Consider the following 17,877-nt stretch of genomic DNA (forward strand, 5'->3'; position numbering starts at 1 on the left):
TCATCATCTCTGCTTTTCTTCGAGACAAAGGATGTCGTTGCTTTACGAAATACACGCTCAGCACCGGAGAATATCTCGTAGTAGTTTATCGAGTTTTAATAGCTTTTGCTAGCTACGGCTTCAGCTTTTCATTTCCACGAGAGCAGGGAGAGGACAGGACACGACAGCGGCGGGAACACTGGGAAGCGCTCTTGTGCGGAGCGGCCGCGGCGCGCCGGCGGTTACCTGCCCGGCCCAGAACAAAGGCGTGGGCGGTCTGGTCTGCCGCCGGCTTCCCGCGAAGACGCTGCGCGGCCGGATTCCGGACGCTACGCAGAGCCAACGCGCGCCCGCCGCTTCCAGCCACTGGTTCTTCTTCCCCTTCACTACTCTCTAAACCGCATTCTGAGAAGTACCATCGACTACTGTTCGTATCGTCATAAGGCCTACTGCTAACTGAAATATGTCAGTATCTCCTTATAATTCATACATCTGTACTCAAAGTCACCGCGTGTGGAGGAGGCTACTTGCATACTGTATGAAACACCATCTCCTGTGCCACTTGCGGGCTCTTCTGTGCAACTTCCGGATTGTACGCTGGAAGAAAGACCGTCGACATCTATCAGGATAAACATGGATTTTTCTAACTTCACTGTAACGCTTATCAGCCGAGATGTACGCTGAAGAGCCAAAAAAACTGGTACACCTTCCTAATATCGTGTACGGCCCCCGCGAGCACGCTGAAGTGCCGCAACACGAAGTGGCGAGGAGTCGACTAATATCTGAAGTAGTGCTGGAGGGAAATGACACCATGAATCCTGCAGGGCTGTCTATAATCCATAAGTTTATGAGATGGTGGAGATCTTTTCTGAATAGCACATTGTAAGGCATTCTAGGTATGCTCAATAATGCTCATCTCTGTGGAGTTTGGTGGCCAGCAGAAGCATTTAAACTCAGAAGAGTGTTCCGGGAACCACTCTGTAGCAGCTCTGGACGTGTGAAGTGTCGCATTGTCTTGCTGGAATCGTCCAAGTCCTTCGGAATCCACAAGGGACATGAATGGATGCAAGTAATGAGACAGGGTGCTTACGTATGTGTCACCTGTCAGAGTTGTATCTAGACGTATCAAGGGTCCCAAATCACTCCAACTGCATACGACCCACACCATTACAGAGCCTCCACCGGCTTGAACAGTCCCCTGCTGTCATGCAGGGTCCGTGGATTCGTGAGGTTGTCTCCATACGCGTACATGTACATCCGCTCGATACAATTTGAAACGAGACTCGACGGCCAGGCAACACGTTTCCCAGGCAAGGCGTAAAGCTTTGTGTCGTGCAGTCATCAAGGGTACAGAAGTCGGCCTTCGGCTCCGAAAGCCCAAATCGATGATGTTTCGTTGAATGGTTCGCACGCTGACACTTGTAGATGACCCAGCATTGAAATCTGCAGCAATTTGCGGGAGGTTTGCACTTCTGTCACGTTGAACGATTCTTTTCAGTCTTCGGTGGTCCCGTTTTTGCAGGACCTTTTTCCGGCCGCAGAAATGTCAGAGATTAGATGTTTTACCGGATTCCTGATATTCACGGTACACTCGCGAAATGGACGTACGGGAAAATCCCCAGTTCGTCGCTGCCTTGGAGATGCCGTGTCCCCTCGCTCGTGCGCCAACTATAACACCAAGTTCAAAGTCACTTAAATCTTGATAACTTGCCATTATAGCAAGAGTAACCGATCTAACAACTGCGCCAGACACATGTTGTCTTATACAGTCATTGCCGACCGCAGCACCGTATTCTGCATGTTTACTTATCTCTGTATTTGAATATGCATGCCTGTACCAGTTTCTTTGGCGCTTCTGTGTATGTTGGAACGGGGGGCTCTCTTAATATAGTCTGTCAATATTGTTCTCTCTGCGATGCACAATGCCTATCTTGTAGCGTTTCCGTTGCCGATCGAGAAAAGTGCGTACTTTTTCATATGCTGAAATAATAGAAGAAATAATTGTGGACGCTCGGCCAGCCACGAATCGCTTTACCTCTTATAACCTTCGGAAACCTTCCAGGATTATTTCGCAGACCGTTGTTGAAATAGTTGAAAAGTGAACCGTGCGACACGAAACAGTCAGCGGAGTGAAGTACTATAAAAATATTTCGTCGTAACTTAACTCCCACAGGTATCACTGTAAGTATCGAAAGCGTCATGGATCTCATCACTGAACAGAATAGCACCGAGAATTTTGGGATTTAAATGACGCTCAACATACTGACCGGTAACAGTCTATATTCTCTGTCCTTGGCGAATAAATTCTCGTTGTGAAAATATTTTCCATCACACCTTGGTCGAACTTGGTACTTTGTGCTCGAAAGCGGTTGCGTCACGGAGGATCAGAGAATGCGGCCAACGAAGCGAAGTGAACGCAGCAGTCTAACAGAGTTCAGGGACACACTGAACATTCCGTGAGAAATATGGGAACTATGCACATCTGTGCCATGATACAGCAGTAATCTGAAAAGAAAATATCTCCGCCTTAAGCGATCGAGCAAAGGCGCCAGCCAGCGGGAGGAAGACGACAGCGCCACATCCCGTAACCGCCACCACAACAGCCAGACAATGGAGCCGACGAACGAGCCGCAGAATCGGCATTGGAAAAGCGGAATTAATGAGCAGAGCGCAAATGTAAATTCGTTGCATACATAAAACCCCTTTCATTCGCACCCCTCCCCCTTGCCGCAGCGCCGGAGCGCTCGTACGCAGCATTCTAGTAATGTGTTATTACTCCAAATCATTCCTCGGCTTCCGCTTTATTTTCCAATCTGTTACACGGCATAAACGGTTTGCTCCTGGACAGCATTTTAAATTTATTCATCAAGTATGTAACGGGTCATATTACGGATTTCCCACTCGTTTTAATTCCGCTGCAGTGCTGTTAGCGACCATCAAATCAAATAACGCGCACAAAAAAAGGGAAAAAGGTGCTCTTGTGTTCAACAATGGTCCAGCGACCCTTTTAGCGTGAGTACCTGAGAGCGAAATTCAGTTAACACTAGCTTCTGGCCCGCTAATGTAGCACTCCATCTGGCTTATCAGCTCACCCATCCCGGAATTGGACATTAATGCGCATTTTCTGCATACAGTTGTCGCCGATATTCTACCATTCAAATACTTTTTACACCGCAGACTACATACGCATATTTTAATAAGCCGTGGTACAGCTAATAAATAATTTTCAGGCTGGCAGTTCTCTTATCTTAAACCCCCACATCGTAGGAGAACAGCCTTACACAATTTTACCCGACATTATGTGAAAGTAATGCACGCAAAAACAATTAAACGCATAACCGACGGTTTATGAAACCGTACGCAAATAACGCCGATATTAATTTATATTCGAAAGTGAAATATGCCAAAAATTTACAATTTGTACTCTCTGGAATACGACGCTTCGCCACACGCTTCCCGGTCACTTCTGCAGCTGATGGTGCTAAATGTACCGCTTCGTAAAGATGTGCGTGCCGTCGATCGTGACTCCTTAATTTTGCAGTTCGCCTGCACGTCGCACCCCATAAGAACAAGCACTAAGTAGGTCTAACATACACAACCGACAACACACAGTTCTGACTGTTACAGCCCAGAATCGTCTTTCAGGCATTTATGCGAAATCTAGTATGTGCTACTCTGCGTGCTGAGCACGTTAAGAGTAGCGACGTATGAACTGAGACCTTGTAGTAACTACGCTAAGGTATCAATGATAAAATCGCTGTGAACCATAGTGCATGTACAGCACTGGCAGAATATACTTTTCGATATTCCATGCGCTGATTACCTCTAACCTCTCGCGGGAGCGGTTCACTATTAATTCACCAACATTTCTCGTGAAGTCTGGCTTGTGTGTTTCATGTTTTAACTAGGAAACAAGTTTTACGCAACTACATGCTTTTCCAAATGCTCCCGATCTTCATGCTGCAAGAAAATAGAGTAAAATCTTGAGCTTTCGAGGGTTGCCCGCATCATATTTGTCGAAAGCAACTGAGTGTCACGACTGCTGCTGTGGAAACTTTTACAAGAAATAAATTGCCAGTGATTGGTCGTCTTACGACATCGTGACGTTATGCTGTCACAGTTTCGATGTATGTCATGGAGGGACTCTAGCCGAGCCGCTACTCCTGTCGGAACGTAAACAATTGGGAGACTATAAACAAAAATAGCAGAATTGTCTACGTCTCAAAAGCAACAGTATCGCCACTAGCATCCTTCCATTACCGACATCGATAATATCTCTAATATTACGAAGTCAAGGTGACGTGGGGCGACCAGTAACACGGCAAAAACTGGTTACAAAATATGGAAAACTCCTTTCGTCCGACCTCAGAGCCTCCGTGGTGCCCACTCGCGGCAGCGACCAGAATCCACGTACTCTTGGCGCCATGAAGTGTGCCAGAGCAGTGTCGCGACGAACTGCTCCGCAGTTCTAATCGGAAACATTTTTGGTGGATCCCTATTAACTGTCTACTATGGTACACCATCCAATCAAATTAAATCAGGATCGCCAGCCTCCCTTTGACCCGCGAGGCTGGGTTAAATTCTCACACATCAAGGTACATACTTAAAAAATCCTATTTATATCTACTTCCATGTGCTCCAGGATACGAGCACTGGATCGGAAGGTTCACTAGTAACAGTTCCGTTAATTACTTTCAACTGGCTATTAATAATTGCCATTCACAATTACTCGACAACCAAATGGGAACACAGTTCTATATCAACAGAGAAAAGAGCACTCAAAAAACATTACTCTCAGATTTCCACTTATAGAAATGAAGGTTGTTAGTACCGAATAACCAATGCCAAATCCGTCACTGTTTATCTAACTACCACTTCCAGCTAACTAAAGCCTCCGTTTTCAGAGAGCCCTTATTTTACCGCGCAATTTCACACTAATTACTCACCACTACTCACGAAGCGCAACGGCAAATACCTAAGCAGAAATCGCTGCCCGCGCGCAAGAACGCATTACGGATACACTCTGTCTTGCGTGTGGCATTCAGGCCCTCGTTAAAACCGATGGATCACGAATCCCAGACTTCCGAAATACGGTCCGAAAATACCCCTCTGCCCCAGATGGCATAAGACTTCTCCAACGCACGAGGACCGCCGGCTGACTGCCGCGATTTCGTGAACTCACCACAGCTTCACGAAATTATTTCAAATACAGTCCTTTCAGTCAATCATAAAAACAAAAGAAAAAGTAGGCGGTGTCATTGGCCATTCTCCTCCTATTGCTAACAACGTTTTTGTCAGATGCTGCCCCCTGTCGGGACATTAAGAAGTCTTTTTGCAACTCCGTCATGGAGAAATTTCTCGCCAAGCCCGCCATGTAGGCTCCAGTCGCCACCATTTGCAGCGTTTGGTACATCCGGCCCATCATATTTAGCCGAACAAGAAACCCCTTCGCACTGAGAACTGAAACTGACCGAGGCGGCTACAAAGTGAAAAACGTCTAACGCACATGGGTGAGCAGGAAATGATATGTTACAAATTCAAGCTGAGAAGCAGTCAGTTGCTCCTAATGAAGAAGTTGGAAGTAATCCTCCGAAGCACTAGTTCATTCTCAATTTACATGCGTCAAGAAGACCGAGAACACTGACTATACGCAGAAAAGGGATAAACAGGTAAGTATTAGCTTGACAGACCATACGAGACCCACTCTTTTGTTCACAAATGTCTTAATCGCATTTTGTAGGTATATACAGTAATATATTTACAAAATGTAATCGAGGCATTTGTTAATAAAAGAAGACATTTCAAACAGTTCGCGTGCTGCAGTTTGACAATGTCAAAATTCACTGAATATACGAGATTGTCTGAAACCACAACGATGTGTACGGATGTATATCACTCGTGTGGTGCACACAGATACGACTTTGTGTCAAGGGTATTACATTAATCATCCCGCATAGTAAACATAACTATCTGTGTGGTGTTTAACGCGTGTGGTGGTGGTGACGGAAGAGTGAAACGCTGTACCGGTACATAGGTTACACGTCGAGAATAGTAGGAAGGAGGGGTCGAATACAGTATTCCCAACCGATTACTACCACGCGCCAACACTCCATTGCCCGTTACGGGTATGGGGACGGGGGGGGGGGTGCGGGATTTAATTAATAACAATGGCATATTCAACCTAGTAATCCTAATACGTACACTGTCCTGGTGAAGAAACTGACTTAACCGTCGAGACTGAACCAGCGACCTAGACCCGCACCGCAGTTTTAATATACTATACCGACCTGTGACGTGGGTGGACATCACGAACCACAGGAAGTCAGGGTGAGAAATGTGTCTTCATGAATAAAAATAGCTCATGAGACTGCAGCGTCGACGACTACTGATACAGTAGTAGATACTACCTCAACGCTAGCGACTGTTCCCTTAAACTCTGCCTGAAGAAGCGCACTGTGTCAGCGCGATAAACATTCCCTAAGAGCCTACTTCCACCGCTGTTACTAATTGCGAAATGGACGGGATCGGTTGCCCAGCCTCCTAATAAGGAAAGAAGACCCACCTGACCGAGCGACGGTACGTTACCACGCTGCGCTTCGGTAATTCGTATCTCCCTAGTTGCCAGGCCTGGTGGTGTGGTAAAGCGCGTGCCTGAAAACCGGAAGATCGCGACACCAAATTCCGGCCGGACCACGGAATATTTCAGTCTGTTTTCAACGGAGCCTAACAATAACATTAAAATTAGCTAGGAACAACACATGGTTCGGATTTCACGTCAAACTCTAGGTCCCCAGTCCTCCGCAGGATTACTAGGGTACGTTAAGGACACATTGTCACTTGCACCCAGAGGGAATTATTACGCTATCTCTCTAGATAAAGAGGGCAGGGCATCCTATATTCGTAACCGAGATACCGATAATTACATCTGAACACGTTGAATCATAGTTACTGTCTTCAGATGTACATAAGCCGTTATAGGTATGTGTGACCTGTCCCTTATCCCATTATTTGGCTTTTGAGGGTGTAAGAGTCATTTATTAGCTAACATCTTATCTGCCGCAGCATATAACTTCTCGCCGACACTGTAATTACCAAAACTAGCAGTTGCGACAGATTACTGAAAAATTAATATAAATATATTTGCCGACCTATTTATTGTTGACACCCAAAATACCTCATCAACACACGCTATTCGGCACTCAGAAGCGGTAGCCGCTAGGATTTTCCACGAACGTCCAGGTGCGCAAGTCCCTGAAATTGTCTAAAACGGACTACTGCCCATAAATCGGCACACTGTCACATGGCTTTTAATTCGAAATCCAGCCGTCCGGAACCAACTAAGAGACTAAACTATGATTTTCCAGTAATAATAATTGTAGTAGTGCTCAACAAGAGACATTTTAATACGTGTACTCGTAAAATGTTTTTGATTTTCTCGGATCGTCGAAATAGAGTAGATTTCTGGAGTTTTCAACGACAACCTCCATCGTCTTCGTCGCGAACAACTGGCTATCGTAATTGCTGCTGTGATGGCCGTGTAATCAGCCCGTGATTGGTCACCAAGGCTTCTGAAACACATGCAGCCAAAACTCGTGTCGACGTCCAACATCCTATGGGCGTCTGTTGGAACAACTCGGCGAATTTCTCTGAAGTCTTTCAGCGTTCAGAGCTTTTCGACGCACTACTAAGACTACGGCTGCTGTCCTGGTTACAGCAACTGTTTCACACCCTAACCACGATGACGTAGGTCGACCAATCGCGGGTCAATCACGGTTGTAATTACAGCGCTCTTCCTGATGAAGATGACATACGTACGAAAGCTCTTTTGGGTGGTAGGCGGTTAGAGATGTCTATGTGTGTTTGTGTGTGTGTATCAGAATATTATGACGCACTGGAACACCTCAAACGATAGTGGTACTGCAGAACGACACGGCGAACCCAATTCCATCAGCGAAGCAGTGCTAGGGCGGCAGCTACTTGGCGACCTTGGGAGTGGATTTCCGACTCGGGGCGGAGCCGTCGTAAAAGCTAATTAGCGGGTGGCGCTGCAGTGCGACACATAAATCCGCGGCCCCCGCCGTCGCGCCGTGCCAGGCGCCTCGCCGCGCCGCAGCCACACACACACGCGGACACTACACCCCCCGTCATCTGCGCCGAGGGTGCGCAACGCCTAACGAAGGTGCACTGCTCGCCGCCGTCGACGTGGTACTGGATCGTCCTCGGGGAGGGGGGGGGGGGGGCGCTCCCAGGTAGCCGAATACACTATACAAGGTGAAAAAAAATTCTGCGTTCAGACTGACAGATAAGATGAGGGAAGCAAAGAAATATATTTCGTTAAGCAGTCGGTTGTCGGAAATGCACATCGAGCGAGCAATTCCCGCTGAGCTCGGTGTTCACCGCAGTCTGGTGCGGAATGTGCTGTATGAGCTACTGCTTCATCCATACTGCCGCACTACAGGCCGTGGGACCAGGATCGTTATCCCCTTCGGCTTGATTTAGTACGTTGGTTTCTGTAACAGGTTAACGAAGACCTTCAGTTTCCTGAAGGTGTTTTGTTGACGGATGAAATTCACTTTAGTGAGGAAGGCATGTACCGGGTGATCAAAAAGTCAGTATAAATTTGAAAACTTAATAAACCACAGAATAATGTAGATAGAGACGTAAAAATTGACACACATGCTTGGAATGACATGGGGTTTTATTAGGAGAAAAAAAAGCGAAGTATAGCTAGACGCGTGAAAGATCTCTTGTGCGCGTCGTTTGGTGATGATCGTGTGCTCAGCCGCCACTTTGTCATGCTTGGCTTCCCAGGTCCCCAGACCTCAGTCCGTGCGATTATTAGCTTCGGGGTTACCTCAAGTCGCAAGTGTATCGTGTTCGACCGACATCTCTAGGGATGCTGAAAGACAATATCCGACGCCAATGCCTCACCATAACTCCGGATATGCTTTACAGTGCTCTTCACAACATAATTCCTCGACTGCAGCTATTGTTGAGGAATGATGGTGGACATATTGAGCATTTCCTGTAAAGAACATCATATTTGCTTTGTCTTACTTTGTTATGCTAATTATTGCGATTCTGATCAGATGAAGCGCCATCTGTCGGACATTTTTTGAACTTTTGTATTTTTTTGGTTCTAATAAAACCGCGTGTCATTCCAAGCTTGTGTGTCAATTTGTACCTCTCTATCTCCATTCTTCCGTGATTTATTCAGTTTTCAAATTTATACTGACTTCTTGATCACCCGGTACAACTATTATTATCCGCACTTACGGTCGCATGACAAATCACACACCACAGTTAGGTGAAGTCATAAAGGACAATTTTCAGTATACATGTAAGACAGTATCGTAGGCGACAACCGTACTACTTGAGCACTTCATGTTGCCGCCTCCTCGACTTAGGTGGCCATGTACACTCTATTCTTGTAAGAGCACCCACCAAAGTCCTTGAGGAGAGGAGCTCTGGCAAACCTGTAGTTTGGCTTTGAAGATCCCTAGACGTCACCACACTAGACTCCTTTCTGTGGGGCTACACTAGAGCTCATGTGAAGGCCTTTGGAGGAATTACTTGCAAGAATTCTTCCAGCGGTGACACACGTACAGAACACGTCACACACTTTCCATCGAACACGGGACGTCCAGCTACGTCGACACCGGCCCTGCTCTCAAGCTAATGGTCCTCGTTTGGGGCATTTATTGTAAGACTGATCGAAAACACATTTAACGCTGTTTTAATCTCTATCACACCCAATGACTTCCTGGATACTTCGTACTCACGTAAGAAGCATTTCCGACACTTCGTTGCTTAACGTACTGTATTTGATGCTGTCTCCGTCATCGTATATGTCACTCTGGGCACTGAATTTTCAATACGGTGTACTTCTCAGGATTTGGAAAGACGTCGGAGCGAAACAATCTCTTTATTCTCGAAATTGAGAGGTGCCAACAGTACTGGTACACGTTTTCCACTGTCAGACGCATCAGAACGATTTTCGCTTAGAACTTCCTACTCGGTCAGTTCCAGACCAAGGCCCCTTACTGATACATTTACCCTCTTCCGTCATACGTTACATATCACTGAATCACCCTGTATAGAATCTGGTACTGCTGTAACTATATTGCTCTTATATTACAAATTCCAAAAAGTATGATGGTGTGCAGAGATAAAAAATTACTCAGGGTTCGAGTAAACGTCACGGAAAAAAAGGCGTGGAAAAGGCTAAAGGTGCTGAACAGCAGGCACTCTATAAAAATACACGAGTGTTAAACACCAATTGTTAAGAAAAGCAGAAAACGTGAAAATGGAAAATCACCGAATTCCCAATAATTGCTGACGTGTAACCCATAAGACTAAGTAACACAGTGTAGCTATCAGCGGGTAACAATCGTCAAGACTGTTAATGCTGCGAAGAACTAGGTGTGTATGGTTTAAGGAGACGAAAAAATAATTACTAAAACATTCGTACCTCCTGATCGTAGAGTGCATCTGTAGTAAGTGGGCGGCCAAAATTTAAACCATTCCCTTCTCCTCGCGCCCTGCTTTGCTTCCTTGTAAAAGTTAAGATTTCACAGAAGCTAGTTTGGTAAACGCCACTCTAGATTACAGCGTACTGGTGAACCTTGCAGTGTGTTATTTATACTTGTATTAGTTAAAGGACATGAAAGCGTGAGAATAGTTGAGAAGGGACCGGCTCTGCATGTTATTCTACTGTATGGCATATGCACCCCTGTGTGTTTATGTAAGTGGTAAGTAAAGTGAAGAGAAATTTGGAGAGAAAAAAAAGGTTCTCAGAGATGAAATAAGAAACATTATGGTTTGCCGAGTACACTGTTATTCTAGGGTGGCAATCGCATGAACAAAATGGATACTGTTCTTAAGGGTTATAAGATGAACATGAAGCAAACAAAAATGCGCAAGTATGTGCACTAGAATCAAATCAGGTGCTGTCGAGAGAAGTAGGAGACATAAAAGTAGTGGACGAGTGTTGCAATCCGGGCAGCAAAATGACACGCGGGAGGAAGTAAAGAGGGTATGAAATGCATTCAAAGAAAGCGGCATTCTTCCACTTGGACGGTTGTTAATTTAAACTTTTTCTTCTTTTCACAATTAGTTTCAGCTTTTTGAACCACTACTCAGTGTTTAACTATATTGAAAAGACACTCTACGTTACCACTACGAAATGGGAACTCAATGGCTGAAGGTAAATCAACGGAAAGTACCGTACGTGAAACGCTGGCAATGTACTAACATTTTGTGACAAGTCGAAACCAGTTGTGAAAAGAAGAAAAAGTTTAAAAACAGCCAAAGTGGAAAAATACCATATTCATTTAACAAATTTTTGGCTGTGGTGCACTCAATTAAGTACATATATGAAATGCAAATTGGGAATAGCGAGTTTCTGAAAAAGAGACATACGTTAACATCGAATATAAACTGAAGCGGTTGGTGGAAGAAAATGATAACCCTCAATTTAGTAAGGATTAGTCTTATCACGCTGTCTTGTTTCACCACATGCTGGTAGCAAGTAGTACTCCATGTACGCTAGGAACTGCTCTGTACTAAACAACGTGTCCAAGGAGGATTGGTAATTATTCAGGTATATGATAGCAATGACCCTTCGAAGCAGCAAAGTGTAGTAAACATGGGCTCTAAAATGTTATAGATGTGTTTCATGGTAGCGAAGATGAACAAGTACTTATAGCTCTTAAGGTATGAATTTTAGAGCCAATGTTCAGTAGACTTTTTATGCTTCAAATGACCGTTTCTGTCAGGTCCCTGATTATTGATCATTCCTCTTAGGATATCCTGTATTTGACTTAATGTACTTACTCTCATGTCTTGGGAATTTAACGCAACATATAACATGCAGTAACCCAAAATACGCTCTTGTGGGTTAGGCCTTTTTCGGCCGACTTCTGTTAGGAAGTTATTTCTGAACGTACTTGTTTCGAGTTTAGACTTGTACGACAGGGAAACATTGGCGATTAGTAGCTCAGACAAGGAGAGAATAGAAGCTTTTCAAATCCGGTGCTACAGAAGAATGCTGATGATCAGATAGGTAGATGGAGTAACTATTGAAGAGCTGCTGAACAGAACAGGGAAAAAATTATGGGAATGAAGCTTCACTCCCATCGGGACCGGAAGGTTGCTGCCTACGGAACGGGGTACTGACACGAGTACGCATCGGAAGACGAAGTGCGATGTGTTGTCCAGTTTGACGTTCAGTAGTCGGGCGGCAGCGAGCGGTCAGAGCAGATGCGACCGGCTGAGGGAAAAGTGCACGCGGTGGGTTGTTGGCGGGCTGGCTCGCTGCAGGTGCTAATGCCTCGTTAGCGCGACTCTCTCGCTCTCAGCTTTGCTGCTCTGTCTATGCCAAGCCAATTTACTAATGGTTAATACAACAGGATTTACAGCGACCTTCTACGCCGCGGTAACTTTAATTAACGCTAACTACTGTACTAGGTGACCGATGTCACTGCATTTCCAGTGTCACATTTTCATTTTGGAGCAGCTACTTCCTTTTTTTCCGTCTCCCTTTTTGTGTCTGGCGAGACCACATTTAGAGCTGCGAGCGAGCGGATGTTTCGCACGCGCAGACGTAAAGGAGTGTCTGCGTAATTTTAATGCGTTATGCAGCGGCGTTAATTACGGATACGGGAAACTAAAACGCGCGACTGTACTTGTATGGGGCACGTGCGCCAGACGTACAAAGTCGGCCAGCCGACGCCACTCCGCACCGCCCGCCGCACCCCTAATGCAGATTACGGGCACTGCGCGGCGCAGCGTAATCACGTAAATGGTAAAGTAATGCAGTGGGCGCTTTTTCTCTATTTCGGGACTAGTTACGTTTAGGACTGCTTCTCTACATCTACATCTACATCTACATTGATACTCCGCAAGCCACCCAACGGTGTGTGGCGGAGGGCACTTTACGTGCCACTGTCATTACCTCCCTTTCCTGTTCCAGTCGCGTATGGTTCGCGGGAAGAACGACTGTCTGAAAGCCTCCGTGCGCGCTCTAATCTCTCTAATTTTACATTCGTGATCTCCTCGGGAGGTATAAGTAGGGGGAAGCAATATATTCGATACCTCATCCAGAAACGCACCCTCTCGAAACCTGGACAGCAAGCTACACCGCGATGCAGAGCGCCTCTCTTGCAGAGTCTGCCACTTGAGTTTATTAAACATCTCCGTAACGCTATCACGGTTACCAAATAACCCGGTGACGAAACGCGCCGCTCTTCTTTGGATCTTTTCTATCTCCTCCGTCAACCCGACCTGGTACGGATCCCACACTGATGAGCAATACTCAAGTATAGGTCGAACGAGTGTTTTGTAAGCCACCTCCTTTGTTGATGGACTACATTTTCTAAGCACTCTCCCAATGAATCTCAACCTGGTACCCGCCCTACCAACAATCAATTTTATATGATCATTCCACTTCAAATCGTTCCGTACGCATACTCCCAGATATTTTACAGAAGTAACTGCTACCAGTGTTTGTTCCGCTATCATATAATCATACAATAAAGGATCCTTCTTTCTATGTATTCGCAATACATTACATTTGTCTATGTTAAGGGTCAGTTGCCACTCCCTGCACCAAGTGCCTATCCGCTGCAGATCTTCCTGTATTTCGCTACAATTTTCTAATGCAGCAACTTCTCTGTATACTACAGCATCATCCGCGAAAAGCCGCATGGAACTTCCGACACTATCTACTAAGTCATTTATATATATTGTGAAAAGCAATGGTCCCATAACACTCCCCTGTGGCACGCCAGAGGTTACTTTAGCGTCTGTAGACGTCTCTCCATTGATAACAACATGCTGTGTTCTGGCGTATTGGCCCGCTTGCGACATCCTGCCTCAAAAAGTTAGGCTCAAGTACGACTACTGACGTGCTTTGCTGGCAATCTGAATCTAGATCCATCAACAACGATATACTTTTAACATCTGGGTCCAACAGCACATTTGGAACGAGAAACTCCTGCTACTCAGCGCGCAATATTAGCCCCTAATACCGTTCTGGAAATATTAAAATAATTACTAGCAAATAATCACTCTTTATTAGACACAGATGAGTGCAGCTGCTGGAAATTTTACTACTGTACAAGCAGTTCAGTAAGCCAGAATTGTAAAATAGTAACAAAAGCTATCTATAGAAGGGTGGAAACACTGTCAGGAGCTGACCTGGCGGGAGATCGACTTGGGTCTAGGGGAAAAAAAAAAAAAAAACCCAGGAGCACATCAGGTATTACAGACCACGCGACCTTCTTAAAAGACAGGTTGAAGACAGGCAAACTTACATTTACGGCAATTGCAATTTTTTACGGAAACTTCTGAGAATGTGAAACTGGAATATATTCTTTCAAATTCTGAGGATGGTAGGCTATGTATAACTTGTATAGAAACCTGACTGCAGATCTGAAAGTCAAAGTATATGAAAGGCATGCAGCATTTGAGAACGGAGTAAGGTACGGTAGCAGGTTATTCCCCACTCACGGGGAATAAATGAAAACTTTTAAGTTTTGGCGAGGGCACTAAAATTCTGTCACCAAATTTATCCTCTCTAGGAATTAACTTACCATCAGCATACGTAGATTAAAAAGACACTGTACAAAGAATGAATTGCGGAAAACGTTGAACAGCCATTCAAAAATATTCCTTCTGTAAAGTGGAACATCTTATAACAGGTACCAACATGACTGAGCTTATATGAGGTTATGGCTGAGAGAATTAGAATGGACCGTAGATAGTTGTACGTTCCAAAGAAATTCGTAATAGGGCTCTGCGGAAGAAAGTGCTAACCCATGAGAGTGCCGGTCTGAGTTATTGCATGTTATATTTCGGTGAGCTTTTAAGAGACAAAGCCATAAATAAGAGAAACAATTTATATAGTAAACAGTTATTTCTAGCGGTACAAATAAACCACTTTACCAGTGGCGGAGTTGAAAACACTAACTAATCCTCACTTAGAACTTTCTTCCATCGACCCCCTCCATTTTCGTTCATCGGCACATTTTAAGACAAAACTGAATAATTTCTTAGCCTTGAGAGTGTTTGCATCCATATATAAACCACGTGATACTTGTATCTTCAGAAACGTGCAAAAACATTTGAACTATATGCCGGCAAATGTTCACACGAAACTAGTATGACCAGCTTGGGCTCAGCGCGCGGTCTCGTGTATTTAATGAGGGCACGAGCGCTTCACAGCGAAGTCCACATTTGGACTCGGTAAGGACTTGCGGGTACTCACCATAGAGACAGGGATGGGCCCAGCCGTTCCGTTGGGGTACGGGTACGGAGAGACGAGGTAGCCCATGTTGAAGGACGACGTGTGAGGCGTCGGCTCCACCTTCCCTGAAACACCAAGTAAACGGCAGCGTCAGTCTAAATCCAAGTACACGACAACATAGGGCTGCAAACAGAATGCCACGCTTAGCCGAATTCTCTCAGCCGACAAATATTCTAGATATTGTTCAGATACATTCCCTCAATGCGACACCGATTATTGAGGCGCCAAGAGTACAAATGCTATTAGTCTTTTCTTACGTTAATTTACAGAGGGCCGTACGCGAAAACATTAAACCCATGTTACTGACGCTATGTTTTCGTGTTCCTGGAGGAGTTGATGACTTCAGCTAGGTTGGAAAAGTGAAAACATACCACCAGTTACATAAACCGAGGAAATATTACAGGTCATACACATGCAATTTACGTTAGCATCTTTTGCGTTTTCACAGGAAAGTTACTCTACTTAATTTAAACAAAATGCCATCGAAGTAATCGCAGAATTGGATCATAAGGTAAATTTATCGAGTTTCCTTAAAATGAGACAATTAAAAAAGTGTCAACAATAAACAAATGCACAAATTACTATATAAATTGTTATTTGGGTTTTTGGTTATTAGTGATGTGCACACGAAATTATATTTATTTGGTAACTATATAATTTAATCTACCACTTTCATCCCTCAGCATTTACAATTTTGGCGGCACTGACTGTCAATACTTAGGTTTCGCACAAAGTTTTGTGCGTTGAAATGATAGTTAACACACGAGGCTCTTAATTTAAGATTTAAATTGTTAAGTATCTTAATTCCAAATACATACATTCCAAATCTGTGTTTATATATAATATTCCTTTAAATCTGACAGGTATAAATATCTGGCGCAGGCCGTGCAGCCAGTGAGAATGAAAAATAAATCTGTGCCGGGCTTTCCACTAAGTGATTTTTTATCTCAGTGAACATAAGCTTGTTGACGATTTCGACGCATGTTATCGCTATTTCCCAGTCGTGATTAAACGTGTGATTATCAAGCTTCCATCCTGTGACACAAACTTTTGTGAAAAACGTCTTAGCGAGAGAATAAAAAGAAACGCTGAATGGAAGAGGAAACTTCACTTCAACAACACCAAACATATGACTGCGTATCGCAGTTAGAGAATTGTCAATTTCGGTACCCTTGTTAATGTGTAAATGTTATTACCATTTCTTAACATGAATTCTGTTAAGAACCATAGATGAACAGGCACCGAGAAAAGTCGCTGAAAATCGTCGTCAACTTCTTCTCAAAAGATGAGTTCATGTGCCGTTCCCTCAGCTCTGTCTCACGTAACGAGGGTTAAATGAGTGAAACCCGGTCATACAGGGACAGTGTACTGGTCGCAGACTGCCAAGGAGAAAATGGTACTGCCTTTCCCGCCACATACCATATAGTGGCTACGAAATCTAAATCTATTCGAATCACTAAAGCGGCGTGCGGCAGATGATAAACCATATGGAGTATATTAGTTTCCTTCTGTTCTATTCTCGGACGGGAAGAATGACTACCTGTTCGTCTCTGTGCGAGCTATTACACTATGTGATCAAAAGTATCCGGACACCGCCAAAAACATAAGTTTTTCATATTCGGTGCATTGTGCTGCCAGCTATTCCGTATCAGCGACCTTAGTAGTCATTATACATCGTGAGAGAGAGCAGAATGGGGCGCCCCGCGGTTCTCATGAACTTCGAAAGTGGTCAGGTGATTGTCACTTGTGTCATACGTCTGAACACGAGATTCCCGTACTCCTAAACATCCCTAGGTCCACTGTTTCCGATTTGATAGTGAAGTGGATACGTGAAGGGACACGTACAGCACAAAAGCATACAGGCCGACGTCGACTGTTGACTCACAGAGACCGCAGACAGTTGAAGAAGATCGTAACATGTAATAGGCAGATATCTATCCAGACCATCTCACAGGAATTCCAATCTGCATCAGGATCCACTGCAAGTACTATGACAGTTAGGCGAGAGGTGAGAAAACTTGGATTTCACTGTCGAGCGGTTGCTCATAAGCCACACATCAAGCCGGTAAATGCCAAACGACGCCTCGCTTGACGTAAGGAGTGTAAACATTGGACGATTGAATAGTGGAAAAACGTTGTATAGAGTGACGAATCACGGTACACGATGTGACGATCCGATGGCAAGGTGTGGGTATGGCGAATACCCAGTGAACGTCATCTGACAGCGTGTGTTGTGCCAACAGCAAAATTCGGAGGCGGTGGTGTTTTGGTGTGGTCGTGTTTTTCATCGAGGAGGCTTGCACCCCTTGTTGTTTTGCTTGGCACTATCACTGATCAGGTCTACGTTGATGTTTTAAGCACCTTCTTGTTCCCCACTGCTGAAGAGCAATTTGGGGATGGCGACTGCGTCTTTCAACACGACCTAGCGCCTGTTCATAATGCACGGTCTGTGGCGGAGTGGTTGCACGACAACGACATCCCTGCAATGGACTGGCCTGCACAGAGTCCTGACCTGAATCCTATAAGACACCTTTGGGATGTTTTGGAACGCCGACTTCGTGCCAGGCCTCACCGACCGACATCGATACATT

General features: G+C 44.9%; 1 protein-coding gene across 1 annotated transcript in view; it reads right to left on the reverse strand.

Annotated features, from left to right (window-relative positions):
- The window catches only part of LOC124777945 (protein pangolin, isoforms A/H/I/S-like), a 567,871-nt gene that overhangs the window by 452,217 nt on the left and 97,777 nt on the right, over positions 1-17,877 (reverse strand). The window contains exon 3 of the mRNA XM_047253496.1: positions 15,248-15,351. Coding sequence (XP_047109452.1) covers positions 15,248-15,351 — 104 coding nt within the window. The remainder of the gene's footprint in view (positions 1-15,247; positions 15,352-17,877) is intronic.

This window comes from Schistocerca piceifrons, chromosome 2, assembly GCF_021461385.2.
Source record: "Schistocerca piceifrons isolate TAMUIC-IGC-003096 chromosome 2, iqSchPice1.1, whole genome shotgun sequence".
NCBI classification, from domain to species: Eukaryota; Metazoa; Arthropoda; class Insecta; order Orthoptera; family Acrididae; genus Schistocerca; species Schistocerca piceifrons.